The sequence below is a fragment of the Fundulus heteroclitus genome, chromosome 19 (assembly GCF_011125445.2).
Source record: "Fundulus heteroclitus isolate FHET01 chromosome 19, MU-UCD_Fhet_4.1, whole genome shotgun sequence".
Taxonomy (NCBI): domain Eukaryota; kingdom Metazoa; phylum Chordata; class Actinopteri; order Cyprinodontiformes; family Fundulidae; genus Fundulus; species Fundulus heteroclitus.
Window position 1 is genome coordinate 27940833 of NC_046379.1, and position 25532 is coordinate 27966364.

At 40.5% G+C, this 25532-nt stretch overlaps 1 protein-coding gene across 2 annotated transcripts in view; it reads right to left on the reverse strand.

The window, feature by feature from the left end:
• Window positions 1-25532, reverse strand: part of atrn (attractin) — a 184645-nt gene that overhangs the window by 52165 nt on the left and 106948 nt on the right. For both annotated transcript variants that reach the window (XM_012872128.3, XM_021321290.2), the window contains exon 26: window positions 17859-17937. In XM_012872128.3, the coding sequence (XP_012727582.3) occupies window positions 17859-17937 (79 nt within the window). The remainder of the gene's footprint in view (window positions 1-17858; window positions 17938-25532) is intronic.

Genomic DNA, 25532 nt, shown 5'->3' on the forward strand with positions numbered 1-25532 from the left:
TAGCATTTGACATTTGCTTTGGAGCATCCTGTCGGTGCTAAATCAAAGGGATGTCTCACAGCTTTTAATGAGTCTTTAATGAGTGGCACATTTGATCGCTTCTAATTCGGTAATACTTGGCTGGTAAACCTGAATTAGACAATTCAGCACAGAACCTTTTCAGTATTTGAGTTTTTCTGTAGCTCATCATACCTTGCACTACACTTTAGAGTGCTGTGCAAAACAACTTTTTTAAATGCGGAGCCGTTACTTTAAACAGAGGTAAATACCAGACTTTGTACCATTACACCCTTGTTGCCAGGACATAGTCTACAAAATATGCTACATTTCCTCATGTTTAGACCAACCAAACCCATATCTCAACATACATCGCAAGATGAGAACAGCTGCAACAGCAGCTTTAGACACTTTGATCTAAACTAGATTAAATAGAAATGTTCACTTTGTGGGTATGGGTGTGCACACTGGTGCATCATTTCTTAGGAGATTTTAGACCGAAGCACGTGCTCTTGTACTTGTGGCTCAGGAGCAGCAGGAGCAGTCAGAACTGTAGAAATTTTTGACAGGGGCAGTGATGGCCAGGGTTAGAGGTCACACAGTTTTATCCATCAACAAGGAAGAGAACGGACTGGGGCTGACAAGAAAGATGGTGAAGAAAAGAGGACGAGACATTAGGGCTAGGTGACACTGTCGCCAGCAGATAAAATAAAGGTGGGTCAGCAGTTTGTGGTGGCCAAGGGCGTGAAGGACACCAAGGACACAGCCGCTAGGCTACTTAACAACTTTATTGCCAGTTTTGATTCATCCTCACCTTCAGTAACGGACCACAAGAGAAGGTCTTAGAGGAGGTGTGGCGCAATAAGGCCACTAACAGTCAAGCTGTTTCTGTTGGGTTTCCAATTTTCCAGCTGGATAGCTAGAGAACGTTTATTTATACCGTCTTACATTTATAATTATTAATAACAGACTCTGTACTTTAAGCTCGTTCGTCGCAATGATTAAATCAGAGTCTGTATTTAATTTTGACATTCTCGAAAAAAATAAATAAATAAATCATAAAAAGTTAAAATACAAATGCTGTCTGTGAAAATGGCAATAAAAAGAGATAGTTTGCTTCCGTCTATGATAAACAAGAATGTCAAAACCCCAACGATGTACAAAACAAACAAGTAAAAATACTTTCATAGGAATTATTTATTCAAAGAATATTTTCAAAGATATTTTTCAAGGAAATCTTTGATTTCTTTTGGTTAAGACAGGATAGGGGTCAATTACAAGAAAAGAAAATTGACAACACAATAAGAAAAATGTAAAAATAAAATGGAACCAAATGAATGGTATGATAGCCAGAAGTTCCAAAAATGCTCCAACTTTGATAATCTTTTTAAGTTAAAACATCATTTTAATTTCCCTTTTTATTAGGTTTACATTCAAACTGAAGCTACTAGTTTTACACAGCGGCTGCGGACAGAGTATACCAACTATATATGACAGAAAGCTGAGCCATTCTGCAATAAAAAGGATGAAGCATGGAAATTACCAGCACATTTATGCAATCAGGTACTAAAATTCAACAAAGAGCTACTAACCTATAAATCTGAAGTAGTCATTATATACTGTATCATTTAATTACTAGATCTTATGTATAGACCTGTAGGACCTTGTAAAACCATTGAACTCAGTCACATGCCCTGTTTCAACCACAATGTGCTACTATTACCCGACAAATTTTATTCAATGGGTCAGAGCAGCGCATTATTGTAAAGTAGAAGGAAAGACCCCTTTACCCAGACACTGCAAAATAAAATCAACCGGCCCACGTTTGTACCTGGGAACAGGCACTGTGATGTCGGCATCCATCAACATGGCTGCCAGGTGTGTAATCTTCTACTAACCTGCTTTACTGCTACGGCTGTGATTCACTGTAAAAATTATTATTCTGACTGATGATGTTGCCAACAAGAACTGACAGTATGGTTGGGATTTATGTTATCCTGTTCGAACAACTTGTTGAACTATGCTTGGTTGTATTAGAACATTAATAAAGCTCAACAATTATGTGCTGTTTGGCATTACAACTGCAGTATCAAAGTTAAATTGAGTAGGGAAGTGGGCATTATGAGAAAGACTATGGTTTATTTCTCCAGCAGAATTAATGTTCCTTGAGGCTCTTTAGGTTTAAGGCCGAAAACGCTGACGGCACCGTAAATAGTTTGATCATCAATTTTATCCCTATCAGCAGTTTATATGCATCATCTCCCATGCAAATCCAGGGTGATTTTGGAAGAAAACCTGCAAAGGACTTGAGACTGAAACAGAGATTCATCTCTAGTTCAACAAAGACTCTAAACTCTGAGTTAGAAAGAATTAGCTTAGATCAAAGCATTTTCTAGCGTTTTAATGAGTTTTAATGCATTTTAAAAAGTCCAGTTTGGAATCTATTTAAAAATTCCAGTTGGGAATCTATGGCAAGACGTGAACGCTGCTGTTCCCAGACGCTCTCGACCCAAACTGCCAGGGCTTTTACTGGGCTTTTACCGTAAAAAGAGAAAATTACTAAATCTGTGATTCTAGATGTGTAAATCTGGCCGACAAACACCCATAACAGATTCTCAACTGTAACTGTAGTAAAAGATGGCTCTACCAAGCATGAACCGAGGTGGTTGAATACACATTCTCACCAATGTTTTCAGATTTTTTACTGAAAAACATTTTCTTTTCAGTTCACAGCTATGCGCTACTTTTTGTTGGCCTGTCATTTCAAATCCAAGTAAAACGCACTCAAGTTGTTGCCGTCCAATATATATATATCTTTATATTTTTTTCATTGTTCTGTTTTATTTATTTTATGCTTGGATACAGTCATGATATAAAACCTGCCTTAAGGAATCCGTTTCTTCATCATCTCAAGGATTCCTAGCAGAAACGAACATAAGTTAGCAGCTCTCAGACTTTTTTTTTTTTTAAATGTTATTCACGAGCGCGCGATAAGACAAGCATATGAAAAACTGCCAAATCCAGAAGCTTCCCTCCAATGTTTCCAGATATTACACACATTTTATCACTGCTTCTGCAGAGAAAAAGAATTCACAGGTATATGTGCTCAAAACAGTGACAGTTCTTACGTCAGCGAGCGCCGCTATTTCACTGCAGCCTGTCTTGTTAGGGTCTTAGATCTTTCCTCTGATCTGCTTCCGTTCTTCAGAAACTTATGTGTGGACGTTCCTTCACACAATCATCAAAGGGAGACGTGAAATGGGGTTCTGTGTTCCTGGCAGGGGGAATGTGCTCATGTTCAAAGCGAGCTTTTTCAGGGACTCTTCTTCTGGGTGTCACTTTATTTCAACCCTATAGCTTTAGCCATAAAACATTTGATTAGGGAAGAATAAACATGAAAGAAAAGTTCAGTTTAAACATCACAGGTCATTAAACAGCTTTCCGCCTATTTTATGGCATAATAGGGGATGCTCTTTAAAAAGGTGGCTGAGCCATGATACTGTGGTTGTCATTCCTAACTATACCAAAGCAGAGGTAGTGAGGGGGAGGTGTTTATAAGGCGAAGGGGATGGAGAGAGCAGCATAATGGGGTTATAAATATATGACAGTATCAAGAGACCTCCATACAGTTTCCTCTCTCTCCCAGGCCACTAACAGAGCTGCTACAGTACAGCGCATCGTGTTAGCCATGGCAGCAAAGCCTTACAAACGTTCTGGATTTCTGCACATGCCACAGGGTGCAAATCACATCTTTGGATGTGGAGTTAGAGATTTCTGCTCACTTTAAAAGCAACAACTGATGGTGGATACATTCTTTAGTGGAAGTACAGCACAGGAGGAAACATCTTCATAGGAATACAACACCTAACAAAAGATATCCATACTCCCTGAACTACTTTTGCATTGATTACACCATCACATTTTTTATGTATTTTACTCAGCTTTTAGGTGGTAGATGGACACAAGTAGAGGATAATTGTAAAAGTGGAAGGGACACAGGACATTTGGTGGTTTTCAACCATTATGTTTCCTCCACATTAAAATCAGAAAGGTGAGATGTGTTTTTATACGCAGCTCCCCATCACTGTTGTATTCCCTCAAATAAAATCCAATACAAGTTTAAGGGAATGTGGCAGCTGTTAATAAAAAGAGTGATTTTATGTAATCTTAGTGTAAATCCATTCATCCTTCACAGAACTGCAACAAGGCTGGAAAAAAGAGCATACTTATTTAACCAGTTCCAGGTTAAAGTAGTGGACAAAGCTGAAGCAGTGTTAGCTTTTTAAACAATAACCCGTTTCATCAGCTAATATTTGAAACGATTATAGCGAACCTGCAAACCTACCAACGCATTGACATCCACCTAAATTAACAGCTGCTTCTAAGAATACTACTCTTTTTCAGGCCTAAGAGGCTGCTGGTAACCGGAGGAGCTGCAGGCAGTGACAGGGAAGCTGGTCCGATTTAGAAGGAAGAGGGATGGAGCTAAACACAAAACGTATTGGCCTGAAAAACACTGAAAACTGGAGCAGAGTTTCACCTTCCAGCAGGAGAACAACTTCAAACATTCAACCGAATCAACATTGTGCCAGTGCAAGACTTGACATATCAATGTTCACAGATCCAATTTTCCAGTGTTTTATAAGATAGAGCGGGTCAAAGTAGTGCATAATTGTTCAATTTGAAGTCGTAACGTGACAAAAACTGAGAAAGCTAGAGCTGTGTGCAGACTGCTTGCTTTATTTCATGAGAGTCCTGTGAACATGAAAGAAAAAACAAAAGTGTACATGAAGATCTAGTTTCACCCTGTTCATTCATGGAGGCCGCTTATAGAGGCAGTGAAGGCGTCTCCACTGCTACAGGTATAACAGTAAAAATCTACTGATTTAAAGTCCCGTTCTGGCCTGAAACCTCCTCTGTAATCAAACGATTCGAGACATTCTGCCCCCAAGGCAAATGAAGTTGTTCCATTGTTACAGTATTTTGCATCATGACGCATCCCCCCCCCCCCCCCTCCACAAGTTGCTTCTGTTGGATCTCTGCTTTAATTAGTTAGCTTACAGGCCTCTGTAAGCTGCGCCTGAAACCTGTCTGTGTTCCTAAATCTGTTGTGTGCTGATAAGAGAAAGCGACTTTTCTCATTTGATCACCTGGTTTCTCCTCACAGATGACTCATCAAGGTAAACATGGAGGAAATACCAAAAAGGGGGAGGAAACGTGAATAGTTTCCATGCTGGCCAACAGCTGCCTGCCGTCCAACAATGTCACCAAAGGAATAAGGAAGTTACACCGACAGCGGGCAGCTCGGGCTGCAATGAGGCTCATCCTGACTAAAGGGCCAGCATATTCGGCGACATTAAACGGCTGCTGCGGTTGGGCCGGTCTAATGCCATCTGGCAGCTGCAGTTTCTTTCAAAGGAACTGTCAGGTCTCAAAGGAAGGCTTTGATTAAGGCTCAGACAGTACAGAGGCATGCAGACAAACATAGACCAACAGATGCATGGCAAACACGTGAGGAGAGAAAAAAAAAACAAGCTAACAGGTGGGCTGTGGATCATTAAAAAAAGAAAAAGAAAAGAAAACTCACAATTTTCAGTCTTACCCTTTGTTTATTCAGAAAATAAAGTAAAACATGGTCCTGAATGTATTGAAACTCCAAACATGATATATTTATGTGACAGCTACGTGCCAAGAATCATGACGCCTCTTTACTGTGGTGCAGGAATGAATTTGAGACCTGACAGACCTTCCTGATGCATAAAACTTGATGGATTCAAAACATCTGATCCACTGTTAGACATTGTGCAATGTCTTTACATGGAAATATGTGTTTTTCCTTTTTATCATTATGGTAAAGCACCTACATGCTAACCGTAATACACTGGAACAAATCAATCTAAACAGTAGAGCTAAGTGCAAAATGATCATAGCTGGTATTGTGAACTGTCTTTAACATGTATTAGCTAATAGTAGAGGTCGACCGATACATAGGCCGGACCATATGTTCCATGTTTGATTTTATTGTTATATGTTTAAATGTTCTACATTGTTTGCCATCCATTAACATTTGTGTTAATAAATGTTTATTTTTAGTTTAAAATGAGACTTGTGTAACATTATCATTGAGTCATTTTATCATGTAAATGGGGTAAGAAAAAGCAATATCGCCTTCAAGAGTCGGCCAGAAAAACAAAGTCCGCAGCACATACCGGGGATCAGTTAGACTGATATCAAAATAATCGGTATCAGCCTTAAAAAACGGTATGGGTCAATCTTGAGCTATTAGCACTGCTAGCGTTAGTAGAACAAAAGTCTTCATAAGTGGCTTTACCTCAACTCTGAAAAGGGACTGAAAGTTCAACTAGATGAAACATAGGCTATATTCACACTGCAGGTCATGATTCTCAGTTCTGATTTTTTACTTAAATCTGACTTTTTTTAGGTGACCGTTCATACTACTATTAAATGGGACCACCATCATACTTCTGTCTGAACGGGCTAATGGTTTCTAGATGTGTTCCTTAAGTTTTGTAAAAAAAAAAAAAAAAAAAAAAAAACAACAACACGGATACCGACCGGCATCTCTCCTCGTTATTAGAAATAACTTTTATGGAGCGCTAGCTGCTACTACTGTGTGTGAATGGGTAGTGAGAGACAGGAGAGTGACGTGAAAGATGGATAAAATGCTACATGACTATTCAGTCTGTCGACGCTTTGAAAAATATCTGATACATATCTGAATTAGAACCATATATGGAGACGGCCCGAATCTGATTTTTTTTTCTTTTCGGGGGAGGGGGGGGAGATCAGAATTGGGCTGTCCACACAGCCAAGAAAAAGACGGATATGGGTTGCATTTCCCTGCAGTGTGAACGTAACCCTATAGACTTTAATGTAGCTTAGTGATCCGTCTGGTAATCTTCTGAATGACCAGAGAAACAACAAAATTCAAAACCACTCGCTGATACAAAAATATTTTTGCATATTTTGTACTATAATTTGAGATCATCTCACAAATGTTTGTCATTTATTCTAGTGGTGCTTTTCATGGTGCATTCACAGTTCTCAGGAACTCATTTAAAAACCTTGGTCTGGCCTAGATGTGTAAACAATGTGCAACTTTCTTAAAGTGTTGGTGAACCGGAGAATGGGGCTGAAGATTAGCTTTCATAATAGTTTGAATGATTAAAGTTTTCATCAAGCGCCACTTTTATTATACAGCATGGGCTTTTCAGGGGCAAGTGTAATACTTTTTTAACTCATATCCAGCCCAAGAAGCCCAAATTCACAGTCAACCATGGCAAAAGGTCAAAATGGAACAAAATGGGACATAATGAATCCAATATTTGAGTCTCTACTTTAAGTTTTAACATTTAGAAAACACACATAAACCTTACTTTAACTATGAACTAATGAGTAGCATGCACGGGGATAGCTTTAACAATAGTTTCTACTCTGGCATTTTATGACTGCAGCTTGCAATTTTCCTGAAAAAAAAAACAAACAAACAACAAAAATACCTGTCACAGAACAATAAGGTTGGACTCATTTTAAGGAAATTAAAAAGCAACAAGGGAGAATAAGTCTCAAGGCCAAAGCCCTAAATTCCTGTGACTCTGCAATAACCACATAATATGAAATCACCTCGGTTTCCCACGGCACAGGGCCTTAAGTGGGATGAATAAGGGCATAAGTAGATGCAAATGTGTGCCACTGTAAGTCTGATGCAAGCACAGCGCAACATGGAGGAATCAAGGATGAATGTGAGACTGACACCAGAAGGGACAGAGCTGGGGAGATCAGAACAAAGTTGTGAGGCAAAAGGCTTTGACTACGACAATTGACCTGAGGGAAAAACATGACTAGCTTTCTGTTTGCATCAGTTAGGAGGTTTTATACACTGAATGTGGATTGTGCGTTGCAGGGATGCTATGTTCCAGCAACGGGGTTTGTACACAGTGTCAGTAGGAGTCTGGAAATAAGGACATCGACCAAATCCTGCAGATCGAGGCAAAGTTTCCCCTGAGGCTACTTTCAGGACTGTAGTTGGGAGCGGGTTTTCAAAGCTCATCAGGACAGGGTGAAGTTTACAGTCTGCCCAAAATTGGGCAATAAAGATACAGTCATGTCATATATGCTTGGATACAGAACTTTTTTTTTCTGATTTTAGTCTTGTACATTACTACAGCAAATTTTAAATGAAGACATCTCGGATGCAGCTGAAGTGCAGAGTTCAAGAATTAAAGCAGTTTTTAACATGACCCCTTCACTTCAGGGCCTCAAAGTTAATTGGATAACACCCAGTGTCAGGTGATGACCATGATCTCCAGACTGTTTAATGCTCCGCCGGGCCTTAACTGCAGGAGTTTTCACTTGCTGTTTGCTTGGGTGTTAGTCTCCAACATGAGAAATATCTGCCTAACTGGGTTAACAGCATGTGATTGACTTGGCCATTGCTTTAATAAACGTCTGGACTGCTTCGGGTGAATGTTTTAGGTCACCATCCACATGTGTTATGAAACGCCTCCCCCTTTAACTGCATTTAGCTGGATTTGAGCAGACCTCAGTATTCATCCTATGTTCATTGCAGCCATCGGTGCCCAAACCTATCCACTGCCTCCTCCGTGCTTTACAGGTAATATGGTGTGCTTTGGATCATAAACTGTTCCGTGTCTCCACCATATCTTTCGTTTTTCTTACCAACAGGGGGAGTGGTGGCCTGGTGGTTGCACTTTTGTCCAAGTGGTTCTGGGTTCAACTCCCACAGACCGCCACTCTGGGTCCCTGACCAAGACCCTTAACCCCAGATTGCTCCCCAGGCGCCACACAGTGGCAGCCCACTGCTCCCCATAGGGGATGAGTTAAAAGCAGAGAACACATTTCATTGCAATGTATGTTGCAATGACAATAAAGATGATTAGTATCATCATTCTGGCAGAGGATGATCTTGGTTTCATCTGTCCAAACAATGTTCTTCCACAACTGTGTAATTCTAATTTAAATCTTTATTTTCTGGAGGCTTAATTGTGGCTTGGACCTTGCAGTGAACCTGTGTATAGATTCATGCAGGCTTCTGTTCATGGTATACTTGGATATTGATACGCCTTCCTCCTAGAGAGTGTTGTTCACTCGGTTGTTGCTAGAGCGATTATGGTCATCTCTGATATAAGCTAAAGCAAAATAAAACAAATCATGGTTCCTTTGTTACTACTAAGGGAAGGCACTCATGAATATTTAAATGGGTGAATTCATTTATTATATCACTGTCTAGCTATTGTGCATTGCTGCAACAAGGAGGCAGTAATGCACCTACTTGTTTCCACAGCAGAGGAAACATGGGATACCAAAGGTTCATCTCAAAGAGAAACATGCAAAGCCAAAACCTGAAGCTTTAAGAATTGAAACGCCATAATGACTGCTTGAACAACAAAGCTTTTACTGCGGCCTAGAAGAATAGCGTATTTCCTTTAAGTAAAAGGAATTATCCAGAATAAGATCTTAAATGTTTAATTTTTTCCACTGAACAACTTCTCTTGCTAAACCGATGCCAGTGCCGACTTGGTCCCAATTCTTTCTTGCACTGACGCACGCATTGGCTCTGGCATCAACAACTAGGTGCCACCCTAACCCATCCAGCTACTGTAAGCACCGCATTTAAAAACTCCTGAGTTTGAAGTAGGGTAAATAAATCGACATTTACTGGACAGGAAGTTAAAAAAAAAAACAGATTCAAAAAGAGATTTACTTTATGAATGCTGTTTAGACCATCTACCATAAGCTAGTGCTAATACAGTTTCTGTCGGCATGGGATTTACCCAAGTATCCATCACCAGCAGAGTGGAAAAAGGCATCAAAGGTGATCGTGACCGTAGCAAATTTGTTTATATTTATATCTGTAATTAGAAAGACGCTTTCCACAATACTATATGAAGCATAGGTGGCAAGCATGTGGAAGATCATAAGCAACTCATAACATCAGTGGAGCCGTATGTGGCCATGTGGAGCAGAACAATGTCCTCCTCCATTGCCTGCAGATATAGGTCAATCACAACGCTCTGAAACAGACTGCTACATTTTATGACCAAACATTATTTTTTATGTACAGATAAAAACCTTCTCTCCTCACTGTTCTAAGTGGGTGTACAGAGAGGCGGACGCTGGATGCCAAAATGTATTTCTTCAGGAGCCCAAGCCCTAATTCAAGCAGACATCTGTGACAGAGGGTCTTGTTATGTAACTAATGTCTTCAAAAATGGACCAAAAGGCGCCGTGCCACCTGTTGTGTCACAGTCAAATTTGCAATTCTGATTGGAGGATGTGACTACATTAATTTACTGCCTTGCTTTCCGCTCGGGGTTCTTCAGATACTTTTAATGGAAGAGATTAAAAGATTTTTTTGTCAGGGCACCATCCTAATCTGATGCAAAGCCCCATGTGCCGACTTAATAAACTTTATTTGCACATGGCATAACGCTGGTGGAGCTTTGGAATAGTTACGTTGCAACAGCTTATTCATGGTTCCTGCATTTTGGACAGGAAAAGTGCCAGATCTTTTTTTCCCCTTGGTTTTTTAGGAGCCAATCAAACACAGATACACAATCATATTCAATAAATTAGAATATTCTTGCAAAGTTTGTTTATTTATTTCAGTGTCTCCCCTCGCCAAGTGAAACACATTAAATAGATTAATTAAGAAGCAAATGTGAAGAAAACCCTAGTAGGACAGCAGAACACTACTGAAGGTTAATCAGATTCTCTGTAATTGATGGCATGTCTGTAACCCAACCCAGACTGAATGCTGAAATTAAATTCAAAAGAGTTTAAGCAAATTATTAGTTCTGGCTGTGCATCCAGCATTCTGTAAACGTATTGTTTTTTTTATTATAATATTAGAACATGGACTATACTGCACAGCAAATGTGGAAAAAGTTCAAATATGAGTTTTCTTAATCCAATTCCTTACCTCACAGAAAATGTAATTATTAGAAGGTTTTGTTGACGTTGCATATCCACCGTATGTCTTATTTGAGACAGTAACTACATGGACCTGCTAGTTTTTTTCCCCCTGAAAACGCTTGATAACTTGCTCATATGATTAGCTCAATTTACCCAAACAAAGTACCGTAAGGACCTTTAGAGGGTGCCATCCTTCACTAGGGATGATGCTTTGTCTCGCACTCGTAAAGAAAATGATCCATATCCACAGCAAAATGTCATGGGCTCTTCCACCTTTAAATCATTTCCCCTCAGATTCAGTTAGGGAGTTTTTTTTAAGTAATCATGTTGACTGGCAAACAAATAACACTGAGCACAGTGGAGGACAGAGATTATATCAAAGCTCCCAAGAAAAAAAATATGCCACTAAAAAGGCTTGTGATGCACGGCATTAAAAGAAAACTACGGACGTCCTTGTGTTTGCATCGTGGGAATCAACACGCTAACAGAAAAGAAAAAAAAGTGTAAACACAAAGCGTACTTTTCCAATCTGCAGTAAAATAAACTCCAATGAAACTCGACCGTATGTTCGGGGGAGCTCGAGGGTGGGCGAGTGCTTATTTGACCCCTTTTGCCTGCAACAACCAATCCTCTTAAAGTTCCGGAGCCAATTTTGAGTAAAGGTTAGGCTCCGGAGGACCCAGCTGGACAGCAGCGGGTTTGTGATGGAGGGAGCGTGGAGTGGGTGTGGGGTGGATGCTGCGAGACCTCCAAAAGGTGAGGGTGATGACAGCACTTTGGGGCGCGGCGACAGCTGAAGGGCACTTCAGCTGGCATGGCGCGTGCACCTCCAGATACTGCCACACACACACACACACACACACACACACACACACACACACACCCCACCTACCGAGGTCCCTACACACAAACACGCACAGCCTACCTTTAGGCCAGTCATTCCAAAGGCAGTAATGGCGCTAATGAGAACGTGCCATGACTGGACGTGCCGTCATCTTTTAAGGGATTTCCTCACCGTGTAAATAATCAGACATTTCTGGGTGTTCGTTTCTCTTCAGATCAGTTTGGCCACCAAAGTTTGCCAGGCTGGCTGACGAGCCAAAACGAAAGCACGTTTGTGAAGTCTAAACTATTCCGATAGGAGTTTTTTGAAAGCGTTCTCAGAGATATAATCAAAGGGTGTTTGGATATCCAAGCCTAAGCAGAAAAAAAAAAGTGTAAGTGCTAAATTTGTCGAGGGAGAAGCGGTTTACATTTTCTCACAATCTAAAACAAGTGAGAGGGTGTGAGGGTTTGAATCTGTTGCAACCTCAGTAAAAATGGAAAAGGAGAACCACGTATAGAAATTCCAGCTCTACATGCTTTTACCTTCTGTTTTTTTAGAATTGGGGGCATTATGCAAAGGGCAGTGGTACTTAAACAGCTGTTAAGGACAGGTCTCCATCTCAAAGTCCGCTGCATGGAATCCTATGGATTAAACCCTCCCACTAACCCACCCGTTCCAACATATACATAGGGGTAGCCAAGTTAATGTCACAATTGCACATTAAGGTGTCGCAAGGTGTTTAATGATAGACATGCTGATCTGTACATACCAATGCCATCAATCACACAGCAAGACATACAAGACTGAGATTCAAGTCATAGCTCTGTTCGCAGCAGATGAAGTATTTATTCTTGAGTCCCCAACACAAACACATGCCCCCAGTTTTATTTGTTAAAAAGAAATATATCTCTTAGAAGCCCAATAAAACATGTTGAAGATTGTGGTTTTAATGTGACAAATGTGATTATGTTTTAGGAAAGGTGTGAATGGCTAAGTGAGGCAGTGTAAAGCAGAAAGGGAAGTACGCAACCTACATCCAGCCTATGAACCTGCTGTGAAACTGCAATGTTTGGTGCTGTGAACCAGTGAAGTAGTTATTGTTACGTCCTTCAAGTAATCACACTGATCGCAGACGTTTTAAATAACTTTTCACACATCCGCTGAAGCTTCAAATCTGCAGTGCTGTACAAGCTTTACAGCCAATCTTTGCGAGCCAAAAGAATTGTCTAGAAAATAACACTTTCGTTTCTGAGTCTATCGGCAGAGTCTGCTGCAGATTTGCCGTAGACTATGTGTAATCAAAGAATTTGCAAAGTGGACTGCAGCATGTGTGCATGGCTGACAACTAAAAACCGACTGACGTTCTCATGATGAAATGCTGACTTTTAGCCGGAGGTTATCGCTGGTTTTCAGGAACTCAGCCCAGGCTATCAAAACATCTAGGGGTCAACTTAATATACACTTCATTAACACCTCTATGGACAGTTGCCATTGTAATCGCACCTCTGCTATCTTGCAGGGCCATCAAATCCGACACCTGCAAAAATCTGCAGTGCTGAATTTCATTAAACCCAAAGAATCCCGAGCACAAAGAAGTGCACTTCAAAATCTTTTGTTTTCGATACGTATCTAAGATGGCAATAAAACAGAGGGGAAAATGAAATATATTCTGAAGGAAAACCTAAACAGCTCATTATATTTTTTTTTTATATAAAAATAGGCACAGGAAATGTAATGTCTGCTGTTTGTTGTGCAAGGCGTTGCATGTTAAACAAGCTGCAGTTAGTCATAATCTCAGAAAAAGAAACTGTTGCGATAATTAAGCTTGTGGGATAATAAAAGCATCCATTTGGCTTTCCTTCATCTGCCTGTCAACAAAATGGCTTTATTTTCATTTAAACTGTTGGAGAACTTTAATTAAAAAAAGAAAAACAATAATCATTTTTCGCTGCAGTAATTAAACATCATCTTATTCTAGTCTAACTAAGTGATGTTCAGACAATTCAATAATGAATAAAAAGGCCAAAAATATACACCTCAGATTAAATGTCCCTTTTCAAACAGGAAAAATCGGTTAAGCAAAATAAAGCTGTGGCCCTGAAATTTGAGCTTCCTGTTCCAGCTGCACTAAATCCTTCCTGCAGCTGATGTAGCTCATTAACACGTCATTCGCAGGACTGATACAGGCTCCCGCTGTAGCGAGAGGTCTTTCTCCCCGTTCCACTTTTTCTGTGATGTCAACTGACTGTAGGAGAAAATGGTGTGGATGACCTGATGAGACTGAACAACTACAGGAAGTTAAGTTGACAAAGAGAGAATGCAGCTCGGTATTTTATCAGTTTAATGCATTAATCATAATCATTAATGTTTTTTAACGACCTAGATGTAATATGTGTTGGTTATGACTGTTGAATTATTGTGGAAGATTTCAACTGTCACACTGACAACCCTAAAGACAGAAGTGCAAAAGAACCACTTAGAAATTTTGCCTTGACTCAACATGTTAACCAACCAACACACAAACGGACATATATTATACTTGATCAGCTCTAAAGGTCTAAACATTTCCAAGGTCAGTGTAACTCATGTTGCCCTATCTGATCACTGTTACATTTGAAAGCATCATTTCCAAAGAAAAAACACATCTTTAGGTGTGATGCCACAAAAACCTTTAACCAAGCTTACTCTTTTAGTTTCACTTTGTCCTATAAGTCAGTAGATGAACTAGTAGATAATGTTCAGTCTAAAGCTTCACACATCACAGACTGCACTGCTCCAGTTAAAGTGAAGGCTGTTTCTGGGAAGGAAAAAATCTCCTTGGAGAAGTGAAAAAGGGAGTGTCGAAAAGCTGAACACAGGTGGCGAAAGACTGGACTCCAGATTCCCTATGACATCTATAAAGAGAAACTTTACAGATATATCTTAAAACTGAAAAATACAAAGGACTCTTTCTTCTGTGAGATCAACAAAAGCAATAATACTCATGCCTTATTTACCACGGTCAACAGGTTAACAAATCCTCCTGTGTCCGTGGCTTCTGAACTCCACTCCACCAGGGCCTGCAACATGTTTGCTAACTTCTTTACTGAGAAAATCCAAAAGATTAGAGGAGCAATCTGTACATCCATGTCACGTTCAGTACCAAAGTTGTCTCTAACTTGATCTTAACCAAATGTCCCAGTTCAGCCAAATAAACTCCAAAAGCTTAGAGGAGATCATTCAGCAGCTAAGTTCCTCCTCCTGCTGCCTTGATGTTCTACCCACAGCTTTCTTTAAGAAAGTTTTGCCTGTCATAGCGTCTGATTTGACTCAGATAATAAACACGTTCCTTCTGTCAGGTGATTTCCCCTGACAGAAGGAAAAACAGCAATTATCAAACCACTGCTAAAAAAGAACAATTTAGACAAACTTCTACTCCAGAACTACAGGCCCATCTCAAACCTCCCCTTTTTCAGTAAGATTATTGAAAAAGCTGTGTTTTAACAATTAAACACCTTCTTAACAACGACCAGCCGCTTTGACGTATTCCAGGCAGGTTTCTGTGCTCACCACAGTACAGAGACGGCCCTTATTAAGGTGTTTAATGACATCCATATAAATACAGACTGTGGAAGAACCACCGTGCTGGTTTTATTGGACCTCAGTGCAGCATTTGATACTGTCGATCACTCCATTCTGTTAAAGCGCCTGGAGAACTGGGTCGGTCTCTCTGGTACAGCTCTCAACTGGTTTAAATCCTACTTAAAGGACAGGGAATTTTTTGTATCAGTAGGTAACTTTACATCAGAGATGACAAAAATCACATGTGGGGTTCCCCAAGGGTCCATCCTGGGTCCCCTCCTATTAAATATCTACATGCTGTTACCATAACTATGCAGACGACACACAGCTCTACATCACCATGTCACCAGGTGACTATGAACCCATTCAAGCTCTGAGTAAATGCTTAGAATAAATCAATGCCTGGATGTGCCAAAAATATTCTTAAAAACAACACTGATCTAATAATTTTTGAAACGATCAATAGTTAGCATTAACTAACCAGGATTAACAGACTAATGTCTCAGCAGGATCTGGAAAAACTAATCCATGCATTCATTTTTAGTCGAATAGATTACTGCAACGGTGTTTTCACAGGTCTACCTAAAAAGTGGATCAGACAGCTGCAGCTGATCCAGAAGGCTGCTGCCTGCGTCCTCACCAAGACTAAGAAAGTAGAGAACATCACCCCAGTTCTAAAGTCCTTACACTGGCTCCCTGTATCTCAGAGAATAGACTTTCAAATACTTCTGTTATTCTATAAATCCTTGAATGGCTTAGTACCTAAATACATCACAGACTTGTTATCAGTGTATCAACCCTCCAGACCACTAAGGTCTTCTGGCTCTAATCTATTCTGCATACATATAACCAGACGTGGATAAGCAGCATTTAGTTCTTATGCTCCACTTGTCCAGAACAAACTTCCAGAACACAACAAAAATGCTGACACTCTTAGTTCCTTTAAATCAAGGTTGAAAACCTATTTGTTGCCTTTAAACGTTAATGTTCAATTCAAACTGTTGTAGTCAACTGAAACTGCATTAGATTAGGTTTGTAGTCCAATTTATGTTGACCTATTGCTACTATTCCAATGCAATGTATTTTCCTCTGTGTTCTTTTATGTTCATATGTACAGCACTTTGAACTGTCTTTTTTTACTGATGTGTGCTATACAAAGAAAACTTGCCTTGCCTTTAAAGATTGAAAAAAAAAATTATTGACCTTTTAAATGTACTGTCAAAGGGTTTTATACAACCCTGCTCATGTGGACAATAAGTGTTTGAGCTGTGGAATATGAAGATGAGGAAGAAATTCAAAAACATAATGTAGTTTCCCCACCATGTTTAGCCATTTCAGCATACTCAGCTCCACCATCATTACATCCTGTTACAGTGCTGGAAAAAAGTACCCATGCTTGATTATTGCCAGATCTTTTGATTAAAAAAAATATATTTTTGGCTGATAACATGAGGTAGGCTAATATATCCCCCAAAAAAAAAAGAAAACACCACATCATCACCTATCTATTAAAAGAAGATCAGGGAGAGCTGAGAAACAAAGTGATTCACAGTCATCTGTCTGGAAAGCGTTACAAAAAGGATTTTTAGGCCTTCGGGACTCCAGTTACCACAGTCAGAGCCAACACCCACATATGGAGAAACCGTGAAACACAGCTGCCAAAAACAGCTGAGATATGTTCACAAGACAAAAGTGGAAATTTTCGGAAAGTGTGGGTCGCTTTGCCAAACAAGCATAGCATTACAGAAAAAGAACATCCTACTGACAGCCAACCATGGCAGTGGTAGTGTGATGGTGTGTGGCTTCCTTCTTCTTCAGTGCCTGGCCAACGTATAACCATGAATTCTGCCCTTTAGCAGATAATCCTGAAGGGGAGTGTCTAGTCATCGGTTTATTTTCAACTTACTATCACTGTCCACATCATTCTAAAAAACAAAATTGTTTAAAGCTCTTTGAAATAACACTATTGCTGTAACTCACCCAATTAAACAGCAAAAGCTGTTTTGAGAAACATCGCTAAGGTCTGAAATGAAATTAAAAGGTAAAATATAACCAGTGATGCAAGATGTCCACTTTAATGGATAGAAGGTTAACTGCAATTTCCTCCCATTCTAAAAATCTGTTTTTCAAAATAAATCTTGGAAGTCCTTAGTTGATGCTGAGGGGTTTTTTTATCTGTAAAAATAATGTAAAGATTGGCGAGATCCTGCAGAGAGGCTCGGCATTTCTGACTGATGCCAGCGGAGAGTGGCTCATATGCGCACATCCCATCAACACGGACACACATCCAAGAAAGCGGCCAAAATGACAGGACTAAGGTGTAATGAGCTATGATAGAACAAAAGCTGCATCACAGTTTGAAGTTCTACAAGTTTTTCCAAAATCAATAGGAGAGCTTAATATGTTTATAAACAGGGATCAGTCAATTCCAGCTTGATCAGCAATTTCACAGCATCAGACAAACCTAACCACAAACGCGTGAGGAGGGGGCGGGCTTTCCGTCGATATTTGGACTTACCTCTCGTCGCCGTGACGCCCAGCAGCTCTGTTTGATTTTCCACACCACGGCGGCCACCAGCAGCAGGGACAGGAAGCAGCTGTGGAAAGATGGGGGAGATGGAGAGATGAGTAGGAAATAAAGGGGGGAGAGCTCTGGTCCACCTGAAGAGGTGGAAGAAGACATTTACTGAGTGACAGGTGCATAGTGTTCTTAAGTTTTTACAAAAACCTAAAATCGGCTCAATCATATTGCGACTAAATCAAGATAAGTTTCTAAAAAACACTTTTTATGAGACACCCAGCACCTGAAAATGTTGTGAAAAAAAAAAATCTTTCTGCTTTGTGTAGAAAAGAGCAAAAAAAAAAGGAAAACGCCTGAGGAGCCGCAACTAAAAATGTCTTCACAGGTACAGTATATAAAACGACTGTGGATGATGTCACTGTTCCACAATATGTGGTGCGAGCGTTTGATGGCAGACAGAGGAAGCGACTGTTCAGCTGGAGCTACGCAGCTGGTAAATAGGCTAGGGAGGTAGACACAGTGGGGCTTTCTGCTCAAACAACTCCATCAACTGAAAGTTTACTCCAGCTAAAAGCAGCTTTCATCTGGATGAAAACGGCTCCATGTCCCACACTTATTTCTGGATGGTTCTGAGCTGGCATGTCTCTTCCTCTACCTGCATGTCAGGACGTACAGCTAAATCCTGAGTTAAATATGAGACTGGTGAGGATACCCTCATGTGTTCAATGGACTGCACAAAAAATGCAATAAAAAATAATAATTGTATAAGGTTTAATGAGCCTACACAGGCTGAACTGCAGCACCCTAAAGCAGCTTTCCCGTTGCTCTCTCACCATGTTGGCGTCATGACGCTCCGTGTGACCAAAACAATCGTCTCAGATGGATAAATGGTAAACCTGACATCAAACATTTCTCCTCTATACAGTCATCTCTCATTAGCAATCTGATCGCAGGGTTTGTTCTTTACTCTCTACAGGCTGAAATTCTCAACACGCTTGCTGATGGGTTACAATTCAGCAGCATGTCAAGAAGTCCTGATGAGGCAAGTCGAACTAATTCAGCAGATAAATGTTTACAGAGGCGGCTTTTAAATCAGAGAAAAGCTGCAGACAGACTGACGACATTTGTCACTTTAAATTTAAAAAAAGCACGCCGTACTGTTATTCAAATCAGCTAATGTGTGTTTGTGTCAGGAACTGCTGCAGATTGACTCGTGGCTCGAGCAGAGTGCTTCTCATCCTGGAGAGGCTGCAAAGTCCTGGGTTCATATCCCACAGGCTGCCACTGGGGGCCCCTGAGCAAGGCCCTCAGCCTCCAGAATGTTCTCCAGGCGCCGCAAAGAAGCCACCCACGGCTCCCTAAAAGGGGGTGGGTTAAATGCAGGGAAACACTCTCTTCAGGATATAAATAACGTTCTAACGTATAACGTATCTAAAATAAAACTAAAATAAATATGAGATTACAGAGGCTCTTTAGAGGTACCCTGTTAGAATTAGTTGCACCAAGCGCACCAACACTGTATGAAAAAGTGGATTGTAGACGTTGAGAGGGCCAAACTTTGCATTCAGAACCCAGATAGCAGGAGAAAGGTCATGATGTGCTGATCTGAGTTTCACTGGGTAAAACCGATTTTATGTTTCAGTTTTTAATTCTCACCTGGTGACTCTGATTTTCTAAGTTATAGTTACACGTTTTATTAATTCAACAATAAATCAAACAAACATCGACCATCAACTTAAACTGTGGCCGACTGTGGCTGATGGCTTGAGTAGTCGTCTGGCAATCACAAGGCTGTGGGTTCAATCCCATCTTCCACTTGCCAAATGTCGATGTGCCCCTGGGCAAGGCACTTAACCCAACCCCTTGCTTACAGAACTGCGTCTCGGTGTATGAATGTGTGCGCGTTAGTGAGAGCAATTGGGTGGTCAGCATGACTGGAAAAGCGCTATACAAGATCAGTCTATTTAAAAAAAAAATGCATTAGAACCAGATTGTAGTTCTCAGATTTTTACTGACCCTCAACATAGAAGTCTATCAAAGAACACATTCTTGATGTGATTATCAAGTTTTTAAACCTTAGGATCAGTGGTCAAAAAATAAAATTAAAAATAGACAATCAAGAACTGGCTTATTATCTTGTGCATCACTAGCTGAGTAAGAAAATAAGGTTGAAATTTGAGCAACAGGAATAAACTCTTGAGCCTTGAGTAGAAAGGATTGACCTACTGGATGACTTAAAGGACCCGAACTGACTGCTGCAGAGAGGAGTTGTATCAACCAGCCAGAAAATAACCTGTCTTGTTACGGCATGTAGGGCCGGGCAATAAATCGATTTAATCCATTATTTCAATTTATTTTTTAACATTTAATTATTGGAAGATCTGCATGATTTCTTGCCAATACACTCATTGAGCTTCCATGAAGAGAATAACATGCAACGCTGAATATATGTTGACTATAAATCTAGGAAAATATATTGTCAAAACATTGTAAAGAGGAAATGTTTTTACCATTATAATACGACACTTTATTTTTTTCCATTTACTCATTTTTTAAGTCAGTTTGTAGCTACACAAGTGCAGTGAAGCCTGTTCTTAGCTCATCGTGTAATACCATTAGCAGCAAACATTTTGTTAGATTTTCACTGTTTACAACGACAGGGCCGCCATCTTGTTTTACAAGCATTTTTCACAGCTTGTAGGAGAAATGTTTGAAATACAAGCACATTTTTAAAATAATCTCTAACGTATTTTTGTGAAATGAAAAAGAGGGGGAAAATGATTTCATTGGATTTGGTCTAATAAAATCAGAGATTTTGTTTTTAAGCCACATCGCTCAGCCCTACCGGCATGTAGTCTAAAGGGGCCATTTTCCCTTCAGTGTTTGCTGGGTCCTCTCCTCAACTCAAACACAGACCTTTCAGGCGTCTGAGGTGTATTTAATTAGAAACCCCCGTGCTGAAGCATAGCATCTTTACTTTCCAGTGAGGCAGACTTTTCTCCAAAGATTAACAACCTCAATCTAAATGCCTCTCCTCTTTCTAATATTGGCTGTAATGCTTTAAGATCCTCGTTCATCGTACCCCTCCCCCCCCCAACACCCAAGCTGAGTGGCTCTTTAAAGAGTCATCCATTCAAAAATAAAAGAAATAACTCCCTTATCTCCCCAGGCTGAGGAGAACTCTTAAAGAGATCCATCCGTTCAGCCATCTTATTGATCTGGGTTTCTTCTCGCTGCTTCAAGAGTGACATTGTGCTGATGAATGATCCGCGTGAATAGGAATGAACCTCGCATCAAAGACATTCTCTTCTTAGCAGTGTGTGGGGGGGGGGTAAAGGGAGATAATGAAATAATGAAAAAAAGAAAAGTTCAAAAATTAAGAACAATGAAGGTAAAAAGAACCCCCAAAACTACAGATTCACAACTGATAAAAAGGTAAAGACAAAAAACACTACCGACAACGCAGAAGGACCAAGAAACAAAAAGACCTAGATCAAAAGCACAAATAACTGAGAAACGTATAGAGGCAAACGGCAGAAAGAAGACACAAGCGGGGACAGACCAGGCCGGGCACCTCATTAAATCTCAGGCTCCACGAAGAAAACAAGGCTCGTTTGTGGAGCCTCAGATCTCACCCTTTCCATTACACCCAGATCTCACGCTTTCTCACACAGCAGAGATGAGCAGCCACAGGCCCCTGCCATCCCCGCACAGGCACCTGTGACAATCACACCTCGCTTCTTCGATTCAAAATGCACAGAGATAAATTACAGAGGCGACGCAGAAGTGACAACTACAAAAAGGTTCACGGTAAATTGGAGGTTTAAATATAATCTTTCTTTTCTGTTAAGTACCACAATAACCATGGTGCTGGTTTTCACCTACATTCTCATTCCAACCCCCTGCCCCCCTCCTATAAGTCAGAAAACATCTTTTGACTTAAGACTTTGAGTGCCAAAACATCAGATTATAGTGTTCAGATTTCTGTTGGTTCTGCTGAGGGTTTATCTTGCTGCATGTAGCCTGAAGGGCAGCAACGCCCACCACTCACTGCAGAGACCTGTCTCAAATGTTGTGTTTTCATGCTTTTCTAAAGCAGCGCCGAGGTGGCCTACAAGTAGATTGAAGGCACTCCAAGGTTCAGTTTAAAGAAAAATACCCACAGCCTCTAAAATAAAAATTGACTTCCTGCAGCAAACTTCCTCAGCTCAAGTGCCGACAACTGGTGGTGGAAAAATGTCAGAGCTTTTGGCAGAGCACTCATGGGTGACAGGCGAATGCAAGTGGAGTTACCGCTCTTAAATTTGGCAACTTCTACATCGTTAATGTCAGCAAACGGAGGTGATCCGGCATTTGTTTTGCCAGTCATGCTGAAGATATCTACAAGCAGATCTGATGTGCTGTCATTTAGGTTGTAACGTTCCATTTCAATTCCAGCTCAGTTAAGGCAATTAAAGTTATAAACGCAAAACTAAACAGATCTGTGGCAAAGGGAACATGTCTTATTTGAAATAAGAAATTGTGGCAAAAAAATCTCATTAAAACACCAAAATATTTTTGACTTTTTCAAAGTCAAGAGGGCCTCATGAGACGATGTAGATTCTCAGTCATCGAGGTCATTATAATCCTTAGTGTTTAAAATAACTGGGATACTTCTGTTTCCTGCGGATGTGTCACCTGTCGTTTAAAAGGCTTCTTGATTTATAGCATATATATATATATATATATATCATCACAAACCACACTCCATACCAGTAAGTGGCGGTAATGCTACTAAAAGTTTGTTGCCAACAGCCAGTAAATCCAAGAAGAAGAAGAAGCATAACTCAGAGCTCCTAGTCCACTTCTCTGTCCGCTCCACAATGAAGCCTTTGTCACGCAGATCTTTCACGTTTGTGGATGTTCCGGGTGCAGCCTAGCTTTTTGGTGAAAAAAATAAAATAAAAAAAACTATTATTTTTTCCCTGAGTAGACAGTGTAAAAAACATTGCCCAATAACCTCCAAGCTTGTAATTTAACTTATGGCAGCTCGCCGTAACAGGCACTCCTAGGTTGGTCCAAGGGTTTATAAGCTGGAGATGAAACAATCACACTAACATTTCTATTAGGGTCACGCGAGTCAACGACCAAGCCCCTCCACCCTTTTCACTGTCTGGGTCACTGTCCCTGGTCAAATGCTTCCTGCTGACACGGACATCAAAGTTGTTTTGGTCACATGTCAGAAGATGTGTCTGAGATGAGCCAAAGCTGAACTGTGGGTATTAAATGATGGAACCTGAGGCCACTGCTTCTGTGTGAAACTGTTTTATGAATAACTATCGAGGAGCTGTCAACATATGACATGCTACGCTGCAGGAATCTTAAGCTATTAATATAAGTGCTGGGTATGATGGTAAGTGCCTAAAGCTTGACACCCTTTCCTATGTTTTAGACTCTTATTTTGAAGAAAGGAAGTAGTTTCTAACTTTTTGCCGCTCTGTGGTGACGGAGTCGGATAAACAAAGCGTTCTCATTGGCTGGCCCATAACACTGGATTATAAACCTAGAAAGAGAAACTGATGTAGTGCCATCACACCATGGCTAAATTGTGTTAACTGTGACATGGGGAAGGATTAAATTGGGTTGTGAGGAACAGAGTTCCAGGCGAGGGCAGCCTTTCTCTCAGCAGGGTGCTGCTGTAAACCACACCCCACAGACTTCATCTCAGAGCCACACTCCTGCTCACCCCTTCTCTCAGAACCCCTCTCTCAGACCACTTCTCCAGGATAAAGCTGCCAGCCGTCCCCATTCCTTCCTCCTGAGAGGAAAGGAGGAAAGAGGGGCAGGCTTGAGCATTGTGAATGGGTTGAAACACATATCAAATGTTGTTCTGAATTATTCAAGCTAATTTAACCCAAATTCATCTTCTTTAAGTTGAACTTTGGTCCTTTAAGTTAAACAAAATATTATTTCATCAAATAATGTTTTGTTTAACTCAGGATTTGCATTGTGAATGGATTGAAACATGCTAAATGTTTTCCTAAATTAGTTAAGCTGAAACTCCATTTCATGCTTTTTGAATCAGATCTGCAGTGAACGGGATTCACTGAATTATTCTGATTATGATCAACCACTTTTTTGTTTTGTTTTTGCATGTAAATAGTTCCTTAGCTTAGTTTCTTTTTATCTTCATTTTGCTTAGTAGTTTAGTTAAGTTTCACAAGCCTAGTAGAGAGGATTTGTTAACCGAAATATAGTGTTAATTCAGATAAACAGCATTACATAGTGATGTTCTCTGGATGTTAATTTTATTTCTGTTAATAAATTCTTCCACTTGGAAAGAAGTTGTCACTCCTTTATTCTATGTGTGTGCAGGTTTTGCTGTTAAAAGATCGCTAGTGCTCGAATTCATCCCTTTCAACCATTGTCCTGATATCAGCTTAGGAGCTGATTATCACCAGACAATACTTAACAGACAGAGAGTTATTTATGAAACATTAAATAACTGAGCGGCTGAGATCTCGCGAGAGCTGTGCGTAAGTATAATGGAGGCGTTCATGTAACAAATCAAACAAGCTAAGGTAAGAACGAACCAATAACTAAAAATAATACAAAGTTAAAGCCCAAACATTTACAACTGTCTTATTTTCTACGAGGGAACAAACTGGACGAAGAGACCGTGACGAGCCTGGAGTGCTACCTGGACGAGTGTTTTGATAGCATCGTGATGGGGAAGGCCCAGAAGCCTACAGCTGCTAGCACACCGTCACTTAAGCGCACTCGTTCTAATTCCACCAGTGCTTCTTCTTCATCCACTTTATCCCCAGACAGGAACTTCAGCGATATCTTGGAATCCATCGACAAGAAGCTTACCAGCCTTGATGCGCGTCTCGCCTTGGTAGAGGTTCTACACAAGGAGTTTCAGTCCCTCAGGGAGTCGGTGGAGTTTAGCCAAGCCCAGCTAACAGCTATGGCCGCCGAGAACGACGCGCTGAGGGAGAAGGTTACGGAGCTGACCGAAGGGATTATCCAGCTTTCCGGCGAAAATAAGAAAATGAAGGAATCCATTCTGGACATACAGTCGCGAAGTATGAGAGATAATCTCGTCTTTGCAGGCATTCAGGAGCAGCAGGGAGAGATAGCAGAAGAAACGGTCCGGAACTTTCTCCAGCAGAAGCTAAAAATCCCGGCGGATCAGGTAAAAAACATCACTTTTCATCGAGTCCACCGGCTCGGAGGTAAGAAACCCGACAAAACCCGTCCTCGCCCGATCATAGCTAAATTTGAGCATTATAAACAAAAAGAATTCGTTAGAAGTTGCGGCAGGGAACTGAGAGGGACAGACTTTAGTGTTAATGATCAGTTTCCTAAGGAAATCCTAGATCGCAGGCGAGTGCTGTTCCCAATCAGGAAGAAATACATGATGGACGGCGTTAAAGCCACCATATCGGTTGACAGACTTTATATTAATGGACAGTTGTTCAGGGATCAGAAGATCACCCCTTGGCTTTATTAGTTACACCACAGGTGGACTTAAAAGCATGTTTCAATGATTTAAAATAAATAAATAAAATAAATAAATAAATAAGACGCACAGATCGGTACACGGTGATAAATTAAATACACGCACAGCTAAAGAGCACGTTGGTATGGTTGGTGTTCACGGTTGGGTACAGAAGGCACGGGCTATGG